The sequence below is a fragment of the Symphodus melops genome, assembly GCF_947650265.1.
Source record: "Symphodus melops genome assembly, chromosome: 16".
Classification (NCBI taxonomy): domain Eukaryota; kingdom Metazoa; phylum Chordata; class Actinopteri; order Labriformes; family Labridae; genus Symphodus; species Symphodus melops.
The window spans coordinates 7,564,932-7,585,360 of NC_136706.1; the positions used below are offsets into that span (position 1 = coordinate 7,564,932).

The 20,429-nt window shown below is 38.7% G+C and overlaps 1 protein-coding gene across 2 annotated transcripts in view; it reads left to right on the top strand.

The window, feature by feature from the left end:
- Nucleotides 1–20,429, top strand: part of fibcd1b (fibrinogen C domain containing 1b) — a 108,343-nt gene that overhangs the window by 66,760 nt on the left and 21,154 nt on the right. For both annotated transcript variants that reach the window (XM_079364224.1, XM_079364225.1), the window contains one exon: nucleotides 2,907–3,003. In XM_079364224.1, coding sequence (XP_079220350.1) covers nucleotides 2,907–3,003 — 97 coding nt within the window. The remainder of the gene's footprint in view (nucleotides 1–2,906; nucleotides 3,004–20,429) is intronic.

The window sequence follows — 20,429 nt, forward strand, 5'->3', positions numbered from 1 at the left end:
ACGGAATAGTGTACACGAAAAGTGTATACTTTAAGCTAGCATATAAAAAGTAGGATGACAATATTAAACCATTCATCCATAATGAATAGGCTGAAAATGAGAGAAAGTTAACCAAAAGACTGTTTTATCAGCATCTTTCTGAGTTTATTTTTCATTGAAAGGAGTCATGACTTGTCCAGATTTATTTCATGCATCCATTATGTATTTGTGTTTTTCTCATAAAATAGATTCCAGGGGATAAAAATAAGAATGCCCATGAAAAAAAAGTTAAAATTGATCAAAGGTAACTTTCCATGCTACCTTCAGGATGTTAAAAACTGACAGTTTCAGATAACTCATATCAGTTTTATAGCCTAATGCACCATGATCAGCAAAATCTGTGGGAGTCTTATACAACGGCTGATATATGTTATTTTGTTTATTTATGTTTACTGGAAAACTTGCTTGCAGCACTCTGCAAACTATGAACATTGTGCAGGCCTTGAAGAAAGAATATGTCACAGGGTTACTGTACGTATATGTGCAGGGAATTCACAAGTAGAAGAAATAGTTGTCAACTGCATGTTTCTGCTGAAAAAAAGAGAGCTGAGGGAGGGAAAAGAATATTAAAAAGTATCCCATGGTTTACTTTTGCTTTAAACTACTGTAACAATAATTGGTTTATCATTCTTACAAGGGTTGCCCTCTTGTCTAAAGCTTGGTGTTTCTAATTCATTTTAATCGTTGTTCTCATAGCGCACAAAAAAACAACATCAAGGAACCACACTGTAGCACCTGTTAAATATCTCAATATCGAACCTGTTTGGGGGAAATTACTGTGTACATGGGTCTAAATGAACGATGAATGGGGGGAAAAAAATTTGATTTTTGAGCTCCCATGCATACACAAAACTGAGAAATGGCCATAGCAGTAAAATGCACTTTGCACATTTTTGAACAAGATAGCTATGAATGTTTATCTTCACTCAGATTTTTGTGGATGCTTAGCTATACATTACGTGTTTTAATATTTCATTTCAGTTTTCCAGGGGCTTCCAATATTTTAAGGATACAATGGGCAGCCTGAAAAATATAAAGCAAAGTAGTTAGTAAGTACTGAATTCCATGCAAGATACAGTAGGCTACTCACTAGAACTTTTGCAAGTTATTACCCAGTGGGTAGAAACACCATATGTATCAGGAGCTAAGGTTTCTCAGATAGACTCAAATGTTTAGAATAAGAGATCATCAATCTTAAAAATCACTTTTGGAAGAAACCTGATGGCTCAGAATGAGGAGATAAGGAATTTGGTCGAAAATCCCCACAATCCCTAGATGAGGTCAATAAATGATGATGACACAGTAATGAAGATTAAAGCACTCACAATCAAGATGATTATGTGAATGAAAATGATGAGCATTAAGATTTTGCCATTACTCTAAAGGATTTTTTTTACTCTGTCGGCGCAGTGTTAAAAGCAAATATGGCTGTTGATGCCATCTGGTGCCTTGTGGTATGTTAGGGGATTATTCATGCTGAACATAAACTGTCTCATGGTATTGCCTTTGTCATTTCAACATTAACACAGCCCTTCAACAGCAGGTCCTATACTATATTTCCATCTGCTTGCATTTCCTCTTCAGTTTCCAATTTCCTTTTATCCTCAGCCTGACTCTTCAAACGTCAGCACTTATAATGGAGTATATCTGGAGAGAGATACTGCACCTTTAGACATTAATATACTGCTGAGTTAAGTACATACATGATAGATATTTGCCATATTTTTCAAATAGATTATATTCACATAGCAATCATTGTCCTGTGATGTAGTATTGTGTGCAATAGACCCACTGCTGGGTTCCAGGTTTCAAGAATGGCCTGAACAGAGAGTATCATACTGAATGTCAGCAACTGATAATAAGGGCCAAATAGACATCAGGATATATTTTGAGTTAGCCTACATAGCCTATGCCCATCTGTTACCAATGGTTTACCAGCAGATGTGATAGCCATTGGAAAAACATTTCACAACGGCTTCTGTCAGCGTGCAATCAATTCTAGCTAACGGAATGGTAGAACAGTTCATTACAGTTTGATAGTGTCCAAAATATCTTAAGAAACTTCTAGCTAACACTAATGTTGAATGGCTAGCTGTCATGCGGCCTGTGACCATCATAGCTAGCTGACCATCATGTTAGCTAGCTAATGGTACTCTTAGCATGCTAGCAGGAAGGTTTGCTAGCTAAGGTTAATAGTTGCAGGTAAGTGGTTGACTGATAATAATAAAAACATTTTTTTACTTTATTCATGTCCCCAAAAAACTACAGTTAGTCATTTTGTCAAAAGTGGTGATAACAATTACCTGCAATTACGTAAAAATAATTACTAAAAAAAAGCAGTACCAAACTAAGAAAGCATTATGTTTGTGCTTGAATTTGAGAAGTGGTGGCATGTAACAGGGTATAATTTCTTTCTCTATGGTACAGAAGTAGAAGATCTTCCATTTTCTGTGTGTGTGTGTGTGTGTGTGTGTGTGTGTGTGTGTGTGTGTGTGTGTGTGTGTGTGTGTGTGCGCGCGTCTGTGTGTGTGTTTAAGATGATTCTTTTAATAATTGTGTCTTTATTCTGGGATTTCAATTAAGGATGCAGATTCTGTGGCAATTCCATTTAAAGTCAGTCAGATTTAATGGATTCCCTGTATTAGGTTCCGACAAATTGCCTTTTTAGTGGAAAAGAGTGTTTGCATTATTCATTTGTGAAAGAGCAAGCATTTATGAGTTCATTTAGTTGAGTTCTAGATGAGCTCAGTGACCAGGAGTGGAGTGGGACTGGAGAATGAGTCATCACAGAGGAGGATGAAACGCACTGTGTGAGATAAATCCCAGCTGACCCCCTGATCTCCTGCCTTACTGTCTTTGCTGTGTAGGTGATCCAGCGCAGGGAGGATGGCTCGGTCAACTTCTTCAGAGGATGGGAGTCCTACCGTGAGGGATTTGGAAAGATCACTGGTGAACACTGGCTTGGTAAGTGCCTCAGGTGTGCAACTATGTGAGTGTGTGTGTTGGCAATGTATGACTCATGCACATGTGTACTGGGCCTGCAGTACAATGGCAAGGAAGAATAATTTTCCACACGCTGGATTGAATGAACAAAAATGGATTGCAAACTGTTGGATTGTGCTTCACTTTCAACCTCTAGCTGCCTTTTATACAATGTGTTATTGTAATTAAATTCCACTGCAACCACGCAAAGTTTTGCAGATAAATGCAATTTAATATATCTAATTTAGCGTCAGACTGTGGATTAGCTGCCAGCACCTCAATCTCTGCAGCAATAGGTCCATCCTCTTGCTGATAGCATTAATATAGGAGCTTGGAGCGAAGCATACAGTATCATGGTATTGCCTTTGATACTTGAAGGTGATTGTAATGCCCAAGCTCAACATATGTTATAGCAGTTTCGCCATCTGCAAAACAGCTTCCTTTCTGTTAGAAGCCACAAGGGGGAATGCCACCTGGGGCGTTGAAGATGGGTACATTTCTACTCCAAAAAAAGAAACACATCATCAAAATAGTATCAAATCAATCAAATAAATGTAATAAGACATTTACATTTCTTAGATCACACAAAGAGACTGCTTCAATGACCAGTCTAGGTTTTACCCCTCATATCATTTGTGTGTAATCTTGTTTTGTATTAAATATTGAAAACTTAAGAGCGAGGAATGGGTGCAAATGGAGGCCCAACATGCAAAATACTGTACTTGAGGTTTAAGTCAAAGTCAGGACTTCTGCAGTGAGGAGTCAGCCTCAGTGCGTGGGATGAATGCTGTACGAGGTGAGCTACACGGGTGCCTTCTTGTCACACTATCTAATATTGCCTGTCAAGTAACAAATCTCTATGTGTGGATCCAAGGTTCCTTTTACTTGGAATGGGTTGTGGCACTTTAGTGTAAATTAGATTTTTAATTGAATGAGTGTTGTTTAAAAAAAATGTGAGTGATGGTATGCAAAACTGCTTTAGATGCTTTCAAACACCACAATGCACTTTGTGTTGCCTAGCAACTATTACTTTTGTCTCTCTTGTACATTTTATACACTTCAAAAGCCACAAAACCCTTCTGTGAATACTCCCCTCTTTGTTGAAACTTTCTTCAACTTACTTTAGTTAAATCCTCCACACAATATAATATAAAAGTACAACCTTGTCATTACATCATGAACATAATGACTGCCACTCTATGGTCACAAGTGCAGCACTTTAACAAGTGAAAAGACGAGACAAACCTCACTTGCTGAGAGTGAAATAGTTGACCACTGTGGCTGATGGAGCAGGATAAAGAGACAGCTACAGAAAGGCGGACAGAGGGAAAGAGAGAGAGCGATCAGATGGCTTTGACCCTTCATATCATCAAGAATTCTGTTATAGCTGTGGTCTGCGACAATGAAAACCACTTCTGTGACAGCGGGGAAAAATATTGCAGCAAATTAAAAGGTGTGAGTAAAATGCTCTTTACAAAAGCTGTCTGTTCTGCCTCACAGAATTGCGACGCAAGCCAAAAGAGCAGCATTTCAATTACAATGTTTTTATCACTTGACAAACACAACAGTTCCGTTTGTTTTTCCACCATATAGCTTTCCAGTGGCTGCCATCTGCTTCTTCAATTGTGCCTGTTTTTCTGATCATGCAAGTCCAATATCCTTGTATTTCTCTCTTGGCAGCATGACACATGCCTCCCCCCGAATTTGACAAGAAAAAGTAATGCCTACAAATAAGTAATTCAGCTGTGAAATTATCAACTTTTATCAAAGCCAAATCCCTCGTGTCCTCAAAACTTCTCATTAAATGCACCAAAATATTTCATCTTGGGAGGATACTTTTCTGCCTCATCGTGGCCATTCTTGTGGATCAAAGTTAGCTGCTGACTTGCTGAAGGGGCTCTGATGGCATTTCAGTACGTTTTAATTGAAGAAGGCCTTCGTACAACACATTGTATCTATTATTATCTGCTTACAACAAGTCAAAAAGGCTCGGGGGCCTAAAACTGTATGAAAATAGTTCTTACCAGCACCAGCAGATTGGCCTTTTAACTTCGTTTTAATTGGTCTGACATTTGTTCAGGTTGCAGGAGAGCAGGTTCCTTCAAATCAGGTGATGAATTTGAAACTTGTCAACCTTCAAAACACATACTGTAAGAGGGTTATTTCAAGACAGGTAGCCGGGGGATGCAGCTAAGGAGTTTGACTATGATCTCAAAATTAATTTTCGTAGTTTTCTTTCTTTTTTCTTTTCTACATACCCTCAGATCCCCGGTGATGTGTGTCTATGATGCTTTTCTGTGTTTTAATTTATTTGACTTTCAGCTTCACCTGTCAGCACGGTTACCTTCAACATGAAACCAGGTACGAGAACAAAGTCAGTCTCAAAGGGGAGCCATTTCCAAGAGATGCTTGTTTTTTAAAAAATACCTTGATTAAAAACATAATTTTCTCGTTGCAATACCCATATTCATTTTTTCCCAATAGCATTCCCTTCTAATGTGCTGCACTTTAGAGCAACTGTGCTTTGATTTGCTACGAAAGTCAAAAATTGTGAACATTTTTACTCAGTATTCAGATGTGAACGACTTGTGTCCCTGAAACAGCGTAATCTGGTGTGCTTTTAGAGATATTTCCTCTAGTTTGATAGCATTTAGCGTCACCTTATGACTGATTTTAATTCAAGAGAGTCCTTTATTCTCGACATTAAGTGGGCAGGGGAGCTGGGCAGCTCATCTTAAAGTGAATATAATTTGTGCAGAAGTTGTTCTGAAGTAATTACAATAATAAACAAAACTAAAAAATCTAGGGAAACATCTACAGTAATGCTGCTCTATCAGGATGAAATCTTTCATTTCTTTGACTACAGTTAGACCTCTCAGGAACCCCTCATGGTGTGCAGTAAAAATGATAAGTCCCAACTGCTGTGAGATGTATCACTCTGCAGGAAGTATGACCGGGGGAGGAGGGCAATTACACATATCCCATAACACTGGGTAAACATAAGGTTAAATTTCCTTACAAGCTGATGATTTCAACTGTGCCACATTTTAGGATGCTTCGTGCTTCATTAACCTGACATTCAGTATTCTTAAGACATGATTAATGATAATGTTTGCAGATTGGTTAGGCTTAGGCACCAACACTCCCTGAAAGGTATTTTATGAAAACAGTTTTCTTTAAAGCTAATTATTGTTGACTAATGAGAGATGGGAAATAATCATAACCCGGAAGAAATAACCACTGGATACCCCAAATTTGAACCAATAGCCACCATTAAAGCTCACCATGTTCCCCCACTGATCACATGAAGGACATCGTGATCTGACTGCCCTGTGATTCACTGTGCTTTAACTAACAGTCCAGTTGTAGTTATGACAGCACTGCCTTGCCTACCAGTGGTGACTCATTACATCCAAAAAAAAAAACTAATGCAAAAACAGCTTCGTTGATGAACTTCATAACACCTGTTATCAAACTAGAAAGTTCATTGTCCCAATCAGCAAAATATTTGTATTATAAGCAATTTAATGTTCTCGTGAGTGCATTAGTAGTGATCTATTTAACACATAAACACAATTTTCCAAAGTGCCAAGCATTTGCAGAAATGTTTCCTGATGAAATTTGGCCTCAGCAGCAGAGTGTTAATGAGGACCTCCTCAGTAGTCTGTGTTACTTCAAACCTCTCCTCACAGTTTGCTCGAAATTAGACTGGAAGAGTAAATGGAGCTTGAAGAGGTCTATTTCTGTAAAAAAAGAAAGGAATTGTCATGGTCAAGGTCATGGGCATGCTGTACCAGAGCAGAGATACTTTCCCATCGGAACCTCAAATAAGCCCAGATACATCCACATTAGGATTTATGTGATGGACAAAAATGAGAATCTCTCTGCGTTCAGCCTTTGTTCTGGCACTTGGTAATAAGGGGATTTATTTTATTTCACATTTCTGTTTATACAAGTTTACAGTTTCACAAATAAATGATTTGATTTAGGCAAGACATCCATGAAATAAATATTAATGTTGTTATTTTAAGTGGGATATTAAGTGTAAGTAAAGTCTGACTGTAATCAGTGAAGACAAAGCAGGAGCGCCTTCAACCTGCATTATGTCTAATGACCAGCAGGTGGCAATTCGACTGAAAGCAAGAAAATTGTAATGGTATGAAAGTCTATTACAAAATTCCTTTGGGTCTCTTTTTAATTATTAAATCAATAAACATTTTCCTAATGAGTGTGTGGTCTTGCTTGCTCATTTCCCCCCCCCCCCCCCCCCCCCCAAAAAAAACAGCCCAATCATTTTGTCAATTGCGGTCTAATGTGGTCAAGTTCCAAACTTCCAAACTATGCATTTCAAAACATCCGTCCAATTACAAGTACGTAAAATCTCTGCGGGTTTAGTTGTTATGGTCGATGAAGTCAACAAAGTCATCGATAAAACTCACTCAACAATGAAATTAGGTAAATCCTGCTTCCAACATAAATGTAGACTGTCATCTGCATCACCTTTAAGAAAGATAAGTTACAAATTCTGTAATTTTAATATTTGTGCACCATGTGGATAATGTGGGTTACTTGATCTTTTTTGGAAGGCTTAGTTTCCCCTCAACACAAGATACTTAAAATGTGTTTGACAGTTAAGCCATATTACAAAAGATCAAGGATCAAACGTATTTTCAAAAGACAAAATTATTTATCGATATGATTTTTTTGATTCATTGATAAAACATGTTTGCATGGTTTTAGATGCTTCACCGGTCTATGTCCTTGCTACACATAGAAATGCTTGTGTGCACTGTTTAGCACTTGCAGACTTTATGTGAATTAAAAGAGATTTAGCCCTCTTTGCTGACCTGAAGTCATTACAGAGTGTGGCCCGTAATAAAAAAAAATAAAAGCTAGTTCCTCCCATGGTACTCTCTGCAGGAACATACTGGGAATATGTAAAGCTCAGGATTTAGCCGACTGAATTTGAATGAGCATGCTGGCTACTTTGAACCTCTCGAAGTACCCTTGCTCATTCAGGGTGTGCTGTTGTCTCGTCACCTCCATCATCGATTACCCTCAGGGCAAAAATGAAAAATGGATCTACGCTCGCCTGCAGCTGAGAAAGAAATTCATTGCAGCAGCCTCCTCCGGACCAATATAGCACACTAAAGCCAGCTGCACATCTTAAGAATGCCACGTATTGACTTATCTTAATATTTTTTTAATATTGTTTGATGAAAAATAAACTCTTTATATTATGAAGAAGAAGAAGAAGAAGAAGAAGAAAAAAGACAGTCTTTTTGAGAGTGGCCACCTCTTCCAGGTTAAATGGTTTCTGAGAATGAAAATATTCAAGCACACTTCCATTTCCAAGAATGTCTTTTCATTTGGCAGTTTGGCAGCTTAGGTGTCAATTAAAACCGTTTGAGCAATCCATGGCACTTTAATGTACAACTGCTTCAGCAGTGGATCACTTTGATATGTAGTAAGTCCACACGTTATTTAATGATGAAGGTGTTTTTTTTATTGTAAGTCTCACTTAACGATTGTGTCTGCGACCTCAGTTTCTGTTTATAGATGTGATTTGATGGCTTTGATGTACTGCATTTTTGCAAACTATTCGTTTCTGTCTTTTTCTTTTAATTAGCCATCATGTGTCACTTGTTTGCAGTTATTTAGATACAGTATATGTAGAGAAAACAGTTCAAAGACATTATGACTTAGTAGAAAGATCTTTCTCTGTCATTTGTTTTGGATGAACTCTTAAAACTATCACATTGCTAAAAGATCACTCCCTTAGGTGCATATATAAAGAAAATTAAACTGGGTCAAGGCAATTCCATTGTTGCCATGGAATCCATTAGACACCTGGTGTTGGCGGCTGATGACTTGCCTACCTGTAATGTAGGTCCTGATGCTGTTTAATGCTCTCCCAAAGAGAGTAACCTAGTTTTCCAGATGGCCCATAACCAAAATGTAACTTGGTTTGTTGTGTTGTAAGAAGCACTTAAAACCATCTTTAAAAAAGGATAGAAAAATGAACAGTCATATTTGTGTCCTCTCTCCTTTAAACTACAGCTTTAATTTCTGCTTGTGTACAAAAAACATATTCAAACCAAAACTCAAAGGCTTCACAAAGCTTCTACTTGTTGTGGAGTAATACAATTATCAATGGAAAGTTGATGCATTTCCACTGACAATCTGTCCCAAGGATTTTCGTGACATTTATCATCCGTGCGTGAAGAGAAATTAAGAGGAAACATTTTCATCGTGAAACATTCTTATTCACACTAAAGATTTTCCTTTAGTTTACCTTCAGTGAATGAAATAAAGAAAAACGAAATGCGTAAAATTCTTCAGCAGTACCTAATTTTATTAATCAGTGGAGCATTAAAACCTTAATCAATATGTCTAAATGGAATTCAGAGTGTCTGGTAGCTTTTGGTAATGGGATTTAATATTCATTTATTTGTCATATCAAATGCTAGATTGGCTCTCTGTCATCCATTTATGTATTCACAATGGGAGGGAAATGTTTTCATCCTTTCCCTTTTTAATGTTTCTGTATATTTCACATAAAGACTTTTCCTTCGACTAATCAGATTTTATGTCACATAAAATCATGTGAATTAAAAGAGTCATAAAGAGAAACTAGGGAAACAAAAAGCGTGGCCGTTATATTATTTTTTTTGTCATGGTATATTTGGAAACAGAGGAACTTTTTTTAAGTGTGTGTGTGTCGGGGGTGGGGGGGTGGGGGGTGGGGGGTCCATTTCCTTTTAGTCAATTTATCTCTGTATTTCTCTAAGTTATGCAGTTCCATGGATGTTTCAATATGAGATGCAGCAGTGATTTGGAGTCACAAAATTGAACATTGTAGTACAGCTAAAGTTCAAACTGTTGCGTGTTTAATGTGTATACAGCTACAGAATCTTTGCTCTCTGTTCAATAGTGAAAACCAACTTTTCAAAAGAACCAACCAGAGAGCATTAGTCTCTGTTGCACCTTAAATCACGTAAACTCTGCGAGGTGAATCCACCCAGGACATTGCATTGTACTGGTCTGGTTTTCTCATTTTAAAAGTGGACTCTGTATCTGAGCGGCTGTATCAGGGAAATTAGGGAAGACAGAACCCGCTTTCTATATCAGTGAAGGTCGGTGTATTGATGTCACGGTGTTGCCCTCACCTTCAAGCTCTTTTCATTTGCTGTAAGCTGTTTTGTGCACCACAGGAGTGTTCCCCCTTTATTCTAGGCACTGTTTACATCCCGCCTCAAGCCTGTGTGAGCGAGTTGCTGCACCGCTTGACTAACCAGATAACCAGTATGGAGCAAAGAACACCCAGACTCTCTTCTCATTATTCCGAGGGGATTTTAACAGCGCAAACCTCAGCCATGAGCTGCACAAACACAGACAGTATATTACGTATAAGTATCCTACCAGGGGCAGAAACACACTGTCACAGAGTATTAAAGGATTCTGACTACTTGGTCCCCAGCTTTTCGCACCCTCTGATCACTCAGCGTCTCCCAAAACTTAAATCCAAAAAGCCTATGGTAAATATCGGGGGAAGATAGCACAATGATCTGAGGGAGCTTACTTGTGCTGAAACATTGTGTGGTGTCAGTACAGATGGCGAACATTTGTTATCACAAAGACTTGTTGAAGACACAGCAATAAAAGTGTTTTATTAGTTACAAAGGGCCTTGGATAGGAACCAGCCTAGTGGAAATTTAATAAGAGCTGCCAATAGAAACTAAACAAAAAAAACCAACTAAAAACCAAACAAACAAATACTCACTCATCTTCCAGGCTTTAAGTCATTTGCTACATAATTCCCTCATCTCTCCCCGGCTTTCACCATTCAACCTGAATACTGCAATCACTGAAAAGGATGTTTTGCAGCTCTTTCAAGTACAAAAGACTTAAAGGCCCCAGGCCCAGATGGCGTCTGATACTTTTGTCTGAAGCCTGTGGTGACCAACTGGCTCTGGTCTTGGAACAAATCTTAACCAGATCACTCAATTTGAGTGAAGTTCTCTCCTCTTACAAATGCAGCACATTTTTACAGCTTCCCATGGCAGTAAAATGACTACAGGCATATTTTTCTTATCATTCATGGCCTTAAAGTTCGCTGAGAATCTATTGTTGGCCCATCATAGCCCCCCTGCTGGATCCCCTGCAGTCTGCCTACCAGGCAAGCACTTTGGTTAATGAATCAGTCATTATGGCACTGCTTTCTTTCCTGCAATGTTGTCAATAGAGAATTACTGTAAGCAAGACTCTTTGTTCTTGTCCTCACTTAACTCACAAGCAGTATTTAAATTCAACCAGTTTTTCTTCGACGTCCTCAAAGATGGAAAGGGAGAGGATTGGTAAACTGGCATCCGTCTCTGGCATTCTCCAGGGATGTGTATTCTCCACACAGCTCTTTAGCTTTTAATACAAACAAGTTCTCTCCTCTTTGGACACCAGTTGCATGAAAATATTCGCTCTCCACACCATCTCCTTCACCATACTTAACAATGACTCTTCCATGGAAGTTTTGAACTTTGGACCAAGCTTTGTCAAAGGGCTTAAAAGAGGTTGTACTCCATGTGCTCGCTTAACGGATAATAATGCTGGATAAACCACTACAATTGTTGCATGGTTAATAGTGCATGAACTACAATTTAACCTATTTTTTAATGGGTAGATGGTGATCAATCCATAGTGCTTGTAAAACAAGGAACTATTGGTTAAGTTAAGGGTTTTAAAGTTACTTAATGGTTAGTTAGTTGTTACTTAATGGTTAGTTAGTTGTTACTTAATGGTTAGTTAGTTGTTACTTAATGGTTACTTAGTTGTTACTTAATGGTTACTTAGTTGTTACTTAATGGTTAATTAATGGTTACTTAATTTATGTAAAAAATAAACTTGAATTGTGAAGATGGATAGAAGATATGGGGTCTTGTAAATGTGCCTCTCAATGCCCTGGCCATGTTGAAGGGAGGCTTTACTCTATTTAGAAAAACAGAAGGACAGAAACAAAGTTGTCTGGTTGTAAGTCACAATTCTTTTAAATCTTATGCGACAAAAGTGCCCGATTTGAAAATGTTATAGCTGCAACTTTTTCAACTTGACTGTTGCTTGACACCCTCAGTCTCTATGATAAGATTTGTTTCTACCTTTGCTGCCCCTTTACACTTTAATACAAACTAATAGGATAACAGACTTTGTCAAAACACCAAGGGCAAGACTAAATTAGAGTCTTTTTGTCTTGTTCAGAAAAGTTAGCTTTTCCAACATACCAACATTTAATTTGATGGAATGGGATTTACTGTAGGATTATTAAACTGTTCTCTTCTGTGTTGATTTTTTTTTTTTTAAAGTGTTTAGCTGATTTGGAAAAACCACTTAACAAGAGAGAAAATGAAAGCAATGAAAATACCAACCTGATAACCTTCCAGTACAAGCTATTTGAGTTCTCAAAAAATGTATTAAGATTGTGGCAGGGGTTTAGGATTAAAGGTCTGCAAGGGGGCCGTTTTCACAACCTAACTTCACCTTGTCCAGTAGGAAATGTTAACCGAACAAGCCCACTCAATGCACCATCGTACTACTGCCCTTTTTTCAGACGATGCAGATAAGTGTCACCCACAATACCAAAACTGTTGAAAATCGATGTAATCCTGCAGGAAAAATTAGACATGTAGTCCTTATGGATTGTTTTAATCTAAAACATAAATGTTAATATGGTTACTCAACTGTTTAATAAGCCAGCTGTGGAAGACATGAACTGAAAATAAGCCTTATTAGATTTCTTTCAAACAACAGTTTCACCCTGAAGCAGTGGGAACTAAAACTGGATGAAAATGTAACGGATGGTGTCCTTGTTTCACTGACAGTTTATGTCATTTCCCATAGCACGAGATAAAAAACCATATGCTGGAGAGTCAGACTTCAGGGCAGCAGTGATAGTGTTATTATTTCAGATCGGATTTGGCTTAGGGATGTTACTCATGTTAAAAGAGAATGTATTCATTCCATTGCATGACCAGTGTAAAAAAACAGCAAGAGAGAGAGATAGAGGGTGTGAATACACTGCAGAACAGCTTAACTGAAGCTTTATTTTGTGCCATATTTTGAGACTTTCATATTTCCATTGTGAAACTTTAATCCTGTTTTCATTTTGAAGTATGATCACCAAGAACAAGACTATTTGTGATGCAGTTTTCTAATTTTATCATTATTTACCAAACACAAGCAAGCACAAAACATATTGTTTCTCATGTCTTTAAAGTAATGAACATTTAACCACATTCAACACATTATTTAAACAGGATCTGTTCAGTGCATTGTCCTCTACCCTGTGTGTAAACGTGTGGCTGTAAGCCACTGTCATATGCCCAGTACACAGAAATGTAACAATATTGATGACACATTATTTTATCAGATCTTTTTGTTGTCAAGCTTCCTGGATATACAGTTACCAAACAATGCTGGAAACCAATAAACCAATCAAGCCTCTCTACCCCATGCATGCACAAGCCTACACTCAAAGCACAAGCTGAAATCCACTTCTGGACCAATGGCGCCAGTGTATGTATGTGAATAGCGGGAGCACAGAGGGGAGAGGGTGATTGAACATGGAAATGCTACTTTCAAAATCATGCTAGTTTTTGAAAATTACCTACCCTGGTTGTAATTATGTTACCAATTTGAGTAAAATACATGATAAGGCAGGCATTGCTTTAGGGTTTGGTTACCTTTCTTTTTTTAAAGGTTTATTTTTGGCCTTTTTGCCTTTATTGATAGGACAGTGGATAGAGTCGGAAACAGGGAGAGAGTGGGGAGAGACATGCGGGAAAGTGGCCACAGGCCGGACGCGAACCCGGGCCGCCCGCGCGAGGAGCAAAGCCTCGCAACATGGTGCGCGCGCTGCCGCTGCGCTATCGGCGCCACCGGGTTTGGTTACCTTTGATTGAGAAGTTGCTACCATGGTGACCTGTCAACTCGGATAAAGGTCTAGCAATGTGCATCCACCAAGTCGTCCAGATGTGTTCACCGCTAGTACCAACACACGAAAATGGTGTTCGCCAATGAGACATGATCAAGGCTTAAAAAACAACAACTCAAAACTCAACCATGTCATGGTGGCCACATCTTTCTTCCATGCGGTTCTTTTTTACGTTGCCATTTCATTTCATTAGAAGCGATAGTCCAATGGGGAAAACAGCAGACAGTATTTCACCATTATTACATTTCAGCACCGCAAAATATCACAGAGTAATTTTCCCGTCAAGTATTTAGAGATTCTCTTTTCACTAAAGATGCCTAGAGCTTATCATATCATCATATTTGTGTGATGGTCCCCAGCAGTGCGAGAGGGGAAACTGCGTAATAAGACCCATGTGTCTCTGCTCTCTGCCTGGGAGTTGTCCTCTATCTGATGACTGCCTCGCTGTGATCTAACGTTCCTCGGCTGACTGCCTCATTAAAAATACACTTAAAGCTGCCAGTGAGGAGACTTACAAAAGCAAACCTTTCCCCTCCATCTTTTCTCCTGCCTGTCAATAAAATAGCACAAATGCCGGCAGAAAATTGCAGTGCTAACCACTTTACATACTGCTTACCTTTAATGAGCAGGTATAATCTGGCTCTCAGCCTTCCCTTGGTGTTGTAAACTCGTGTGATTATTGGGAGAAGAGCACCAAGTCATTTATGTTTGTTTATGCAAAAGTGAAGGTGCAGATGGGAGCCAGTCTAGAGGATAACTATAATTTGGAGATGGGCGTTTGATATGCTTGGCTTTCTGTGTCAGTCCTCAGCGAGTGATGGCCACTTCAAATCAAAAGGGCAGCCTGGAGAGACGAGAGGAAACAGGGTGTAGTGACAGAGTCAGAAACTGTAAAAGCAAAAGGATTTGACAAAAAAAGAAAACGAAATAGATGACGACCCTTTGATATGAACAATTAATTGGGGGGGGGGGCTATGTCAAGTATAGTCTACTTCAACAAATGCACAAATGCTTTTTACAATCATTGACATTGGCGTCAATATTTACCATAAAGGCTGCCCTAATTATGGCCCTCACACAATTACACATTGTAAAGAAGGCATAACATTTAATTGTAGCCAACAATGTCTTTCTTTTGTGCTGTTCAATCGTTCAGGTCTCTCCTGTCCAAAGAAATCCTCAGTTCATTTCTGTGTCAGGAGTCCTTTCCATGTTTCCCAGATCAATGTGATCTCCTGAGAGTCAGTGTCAATTAACTCCCAACTTATAGAACTATTCAGAACCAAGAGAAACAGAGGATCCACACACAGCAGGGGAGCCCATTCATCTTCAGTGTGGAGAGAACACTGTCTGCACACATCACAAGTAACACAATGAGACTGAGAGAATAGATGGGATGAAGAAGGGTTTCGAATGCTAAAAAGAAACGTTAATTTCACCTTATTGTTCTCTGAGTGAATGTGATATGTAATCCTAGACTATTGATTAACATGTTATTATGTTGGTTTCAGAAGTGAAGCCAATGCAAAAGAGACTCTGAACTGCATTCTTTCTCATGGCCAGCAGGGGTAAACTGCTATTACAAAATTAAGTAGAAGGAAATTGCCTGTCTGACCTTTTCATTTACGAGAACAGTTTTTCAATTATTTGTTTTGTCTCAATCATTAGTTTATAGTACTCTGTAGTATGTGCATTTCTTAAATTGTGCTGTAATTTTGTTCAAAAAGAAGCACACTGAAGTCATTAAAGAAGGACATGTCAACCAGGATAAAGACGTGATAATGCCAGTCCAGCCTGTTTTCCAAATTTAGTCGCTTCCTGCTCCAAAATACCAACATAGAAATTCATTGTTTTTAGTCACATGACTAGCGTACAACCCCAAAATACTTTTGGAAAGTGATGGCCAGCACTGAAACACTGCAGCAGCCTTCAGATTGACCCATGTTGACATCAAATGACAACCGCAGAAAAAATGAGAAGATATTAAGATAAACACGTTTTGGGCACTTCTTTTGCCTATTCATATGGCTAAGGCCTAGTTTTGTTGAACCCATCTGTAAAAAGATGTGGTCAGAAAGCAGGGATTTAGCTGACATAGTTCGAGTCTTGTTTACCTGTGGTTTCAAGTGGGTTGATCCTTGTTTGAATTCTATCACTCTGAATCCTAGAACAGCCCCTGAGGGCAAACAACACCAAAACACAGCAAGACATTTTAGGACATGCTGCTCACCAGCATCTCATAAAGCTAACACCAGCACCAGCGTCTGTCATCTACACAGTTTACACAAAACAGCCGTACAGAGCACCTTCACATGGTTCACCTTTTGCAACTTCTAGTTTCGTCATTTCAGTCCTCCTAATCTTCTTCTGTCCCACGGAGCCATGCATAAACACGTCCTTACACACATTCATCCTCCTCAGCGCTGCCTGAAACACAATGCAGCATCCTGAGGCTCTTATTTATATTCTTGTCACACAGTGGAGTATCCGAAGAGGACTGTATCTACAAAAGAGAGCACAAATCAAAGAACATCACAATTCCTGTGAGGATGATGGCCCATTTTGCCTTTCTTTGTGTGCTTGTGTGTTTTTTTTTTTTTTTTTTTTCAATTACTTTGTCTGTAGACAGTTTTTGCGCAATTTAAATTTGACAGCGAAGGTCAGCATAGCCAGGGAACAGAAGGGCTAAGGGTTTGGATAAACACTCAATTATCCTCATGGGGGCTATTCACAAACATCCCCCCTCCCCCCCCTACTTGATCTCAACCTTTGCGTAAGCCTGTGGTGCAAGATGAGATTGCGTCACAAACCTGCACAAAACATCTCTGAGCATATCTGTTCCTAGAGATAGCAAACAACCATCACAAAACAATTGCAGCAGATGTGCCTTGACCCTGTCAATGGTATATCTGTGCAAATCTGCCAAAACACTCCAAATCGTTTGCTGCGTCCTCTCCCGGCTTGGCAGCAGTACCACTGACAGGAGTAAGGTTAAGGGTCAGTGCCTGTCACCACTCACAGGTTAGAGAAGCGAAGGGGGATGGAGTGCTGATCAATTGCTCTATGGGAGATTTATTACTCCAGTCTTTAACTGATAGGTGAGGCTGCTGCCTCATTTGCAGCATTTCAGCTGCACAGCCTGCCAGTATTCATGCTTGCACAGTTTGTAGAAGCATTTCATATATGCAGGAAGTAATGGAGTTTGACAGAGTGGACAGGTGAAAGAAACCGGAGGGATGATGAGTGTGGAAATACGTGGTGAGTTTTTAAAGGGAAAAGAGACAGATGAGCGACTCTACGAGTATTTGTTAGCGATTAAGCGGGCGCACACTGGAGTGAGAGAAGCGGAGGATGGAGCGGTAAAGGTGCGGAGAAAAAAAATAAGTTTGCTTGTTAGGAAGGAAGCGGTGCATGAATCGAAGGAAGAAGTGAAGTAGGGGCTACAGCTGAAAAATTAATTAAAGTAAAGCTCAATTGGATTTTTTTGCTTTTTTTCATAGCAAATTTATGACACGAGAAGTGTACTTCCCAGGTGTTGTGTCTGTTAGCTGTTTGTCCAATGAGGCTAGGTTGTGGTTGTTGTTTCAATTTTATACATGTTTATACATATACAGTATCTATATACCACTTCATCTGTACTATGAAAATAGTATTAATAATGTTCTAAATGCATAATCCAGTCAGAATTACGGTATAAGAGATGCACATGCATAAATGCAAAAAGACACCCAGGTTTAGTATGCAAAACCTTGCATGCAAAGCCTCAATGTGCTTAAGAAGCTCATCTGAGACCAGCATCGAGTCAATAAAAGGCTGCTACCTTGCAGGAAGGTCACCGCATAGAAAGGCTCTTCATACAGCTCCTCACTGTCTCCCCATGAACTCTCACTGTTCCTTTTAAGAGAAAATAAATGGCTTTATTAAACGGTGAGGTGCTCACAATTCATCCCTATGTGTCTTTGAAAAACTCAGAGCGTTTGATCGTAAAAAATTCTTCATTCCAAAATAGTCTCAGGGACTGTATTGAAAGAGTTATTGGACGCCTTAGTTTATCCTCACATTATCGTTTGCTGTTTGTCTTCTGTAAAATGTAGAGCCTACTATTCCTTCTGTCTGAGGAAGTGAATACTAAATTTGAAAAACAATCCTGCAAGTGTTTCACAGATCACATAGGAAGAAGATACATTTCACATTTTTCTTAAATGGGTGGACATGATTTTACCTTATTCTACCTGTGCAGTGGTGTGGTGGGAGGTGGACAAAGAGGGTGAGTGGGTTTGAATATTTTGTTATTTACCGTCATCGTAATTATCACCTCATGGACTTTTGTTTAAGACTTATTTGTTCATCCTTTTGTTTAATAAATCTGCCAAACGTATCTGCACTTACAGACCCACCTAGTCTCTGTGCAGTTTCAGTCAAAGCTGCAACAATAATATCATTCTATCTGTGTGGGAATAACTGCTGATGACTTCCTGCTTTATTCAGAAGCAAATAGGGTAACTCTTTATGTACACAATAGCTTTTTATATTTGTGTGATACAAAACAGGAACTATTCTCCAGCCATTTTTGCCTCTAATTGTACAAAGGGCTGTTCTACATGCATCAATCCAAGATATAACTTTATGGATTTTTGGTTCAATAAAACAATGAATGTCAATGAAGTCATTATCTTTTGCTTAATATGTTTATACAAAACTGATTAAGCCTGAGTGGCACCAATAAAAGCTGTTGCATTCTCTAATTAAGAACTTGCTGTCATAAAGACATTCTGACTATAAAATGTCATTTCCATTACCAGAGATCCTTTTGGGGTCTTACCTTGTAGTGTTGTAGTACTTAAGTCTTGGTCTCAATATCGGTCTTGTCTCAGTCTCCGACCGGGTAGACTCAGGATTTTAAATCAAGACCACCACTGAAAAGCTATTTTTCCATGTCATTACTGTGATAAGAAGGAAAACGCCTTGTTCACTCTCACTTCAATTCATTGACATAGTTTCTGCCAGAGAACATTTTAAGCTCTTGAAGAGGACCTCTTTCAACAACGATAGTCTGATTGTGAAATCCTACTAGTTCGTACTGTTGGTTTTGAATGCTGTTTCAACAGAAGCCGTGTTGCCATCATACATCCAGAACAACACCGTTTAAAGGGTTAGCAGGAAAAGAGAAAGAATAGCAACATGTTGCCAATTTAATTTCACAAGTGCTTTTTAGTTTTTTTCCCCCCAACACTTTTGAAAAATCATGATTAAATTGTCGGGCAAAATTATAGGTTTATTGTCATCTCCTTACACTTGTTGGAAAAATATCTTGCAAATGTTTTCCTACACTGCCTTTTTTTTTTAGTAACTGACAGTAGTTGTTGATCAAACATAGATCATATTGTTGTGTATATAATTTACCCACATAGTCAACCATTATTATATACTGACAATAAAACTTTCTTATTGTGGACAATTCATTTTTCATACAAAAGACTCCATATGTTTAGAACCTAAAATATCAGAATCGCAGCATATTGAACTAAAGCAAAACAAGGCTCACTGTGGTCACCTAGAGATGACCCTTTCAGCTGGAAAACAATTGTTTTTTTACTGCTTTGTGCAGCTCTTTATAGTCAGTGTCTGCCCACACAGTGTACCCATTAAACAGGCAGCACCCTCCGCCTGTTTGCTTTTTACCCTGCAGATTTCCTCCCTCCAGCCGGCCCCGCTGATAATTATAATCCTAAAAACCATTTCATGGGGTAGTACAGCCACAGCAGTTTACAGACGTAGTGTTTAATTCCTCACTACAACACATTGTATACTGTTAAGGGTGTTTCAGCAAAGTGCTTCATACAACTGCTGCCACAATAATTGGCTCCACATGAAAAGGTCTTTATAAAGCTTATGTAATACATGAGTCCCTGGCTATTCACTTAGTACTTTGACAGACAAGCAGAATCCTATGAATGGTTTAAAACTATGCACTATAAACGCACATACATATGATGTCTCTCCAAGGCTACAGATGAGAGTCGCCCATTATGGTTGTGTGAGTGCTAAGCATAACCTTCTGTATTGTCATTGAACTGGCTCACGTAATTATCTTTGAAAAAGATTTGATCTTTCAGGAAACAAAATCTCACATTATGCTCATAAATCTCTCAATACAAACACACTGAATACTGTTTCTGCATTGCCCCTTCTCTACTCTGAGTCATGATAAAAACTTAGATAGTCAAAGGCCTAAGTCTTCCAAATGTGACTGTAATAACTATCATAGTGTACTTTATGGACACTATCCTGAGGAATATTGTTTTGACGTGGGGTGAAAAACAGGTGACATGGTACGAAGAGTACACGTCTGATTTGGGTGGCCATTGCAACAATTTCTGGTTCAAACAAACACTGGACTTTCATTTAGGAGAGATTAGGAGATAAT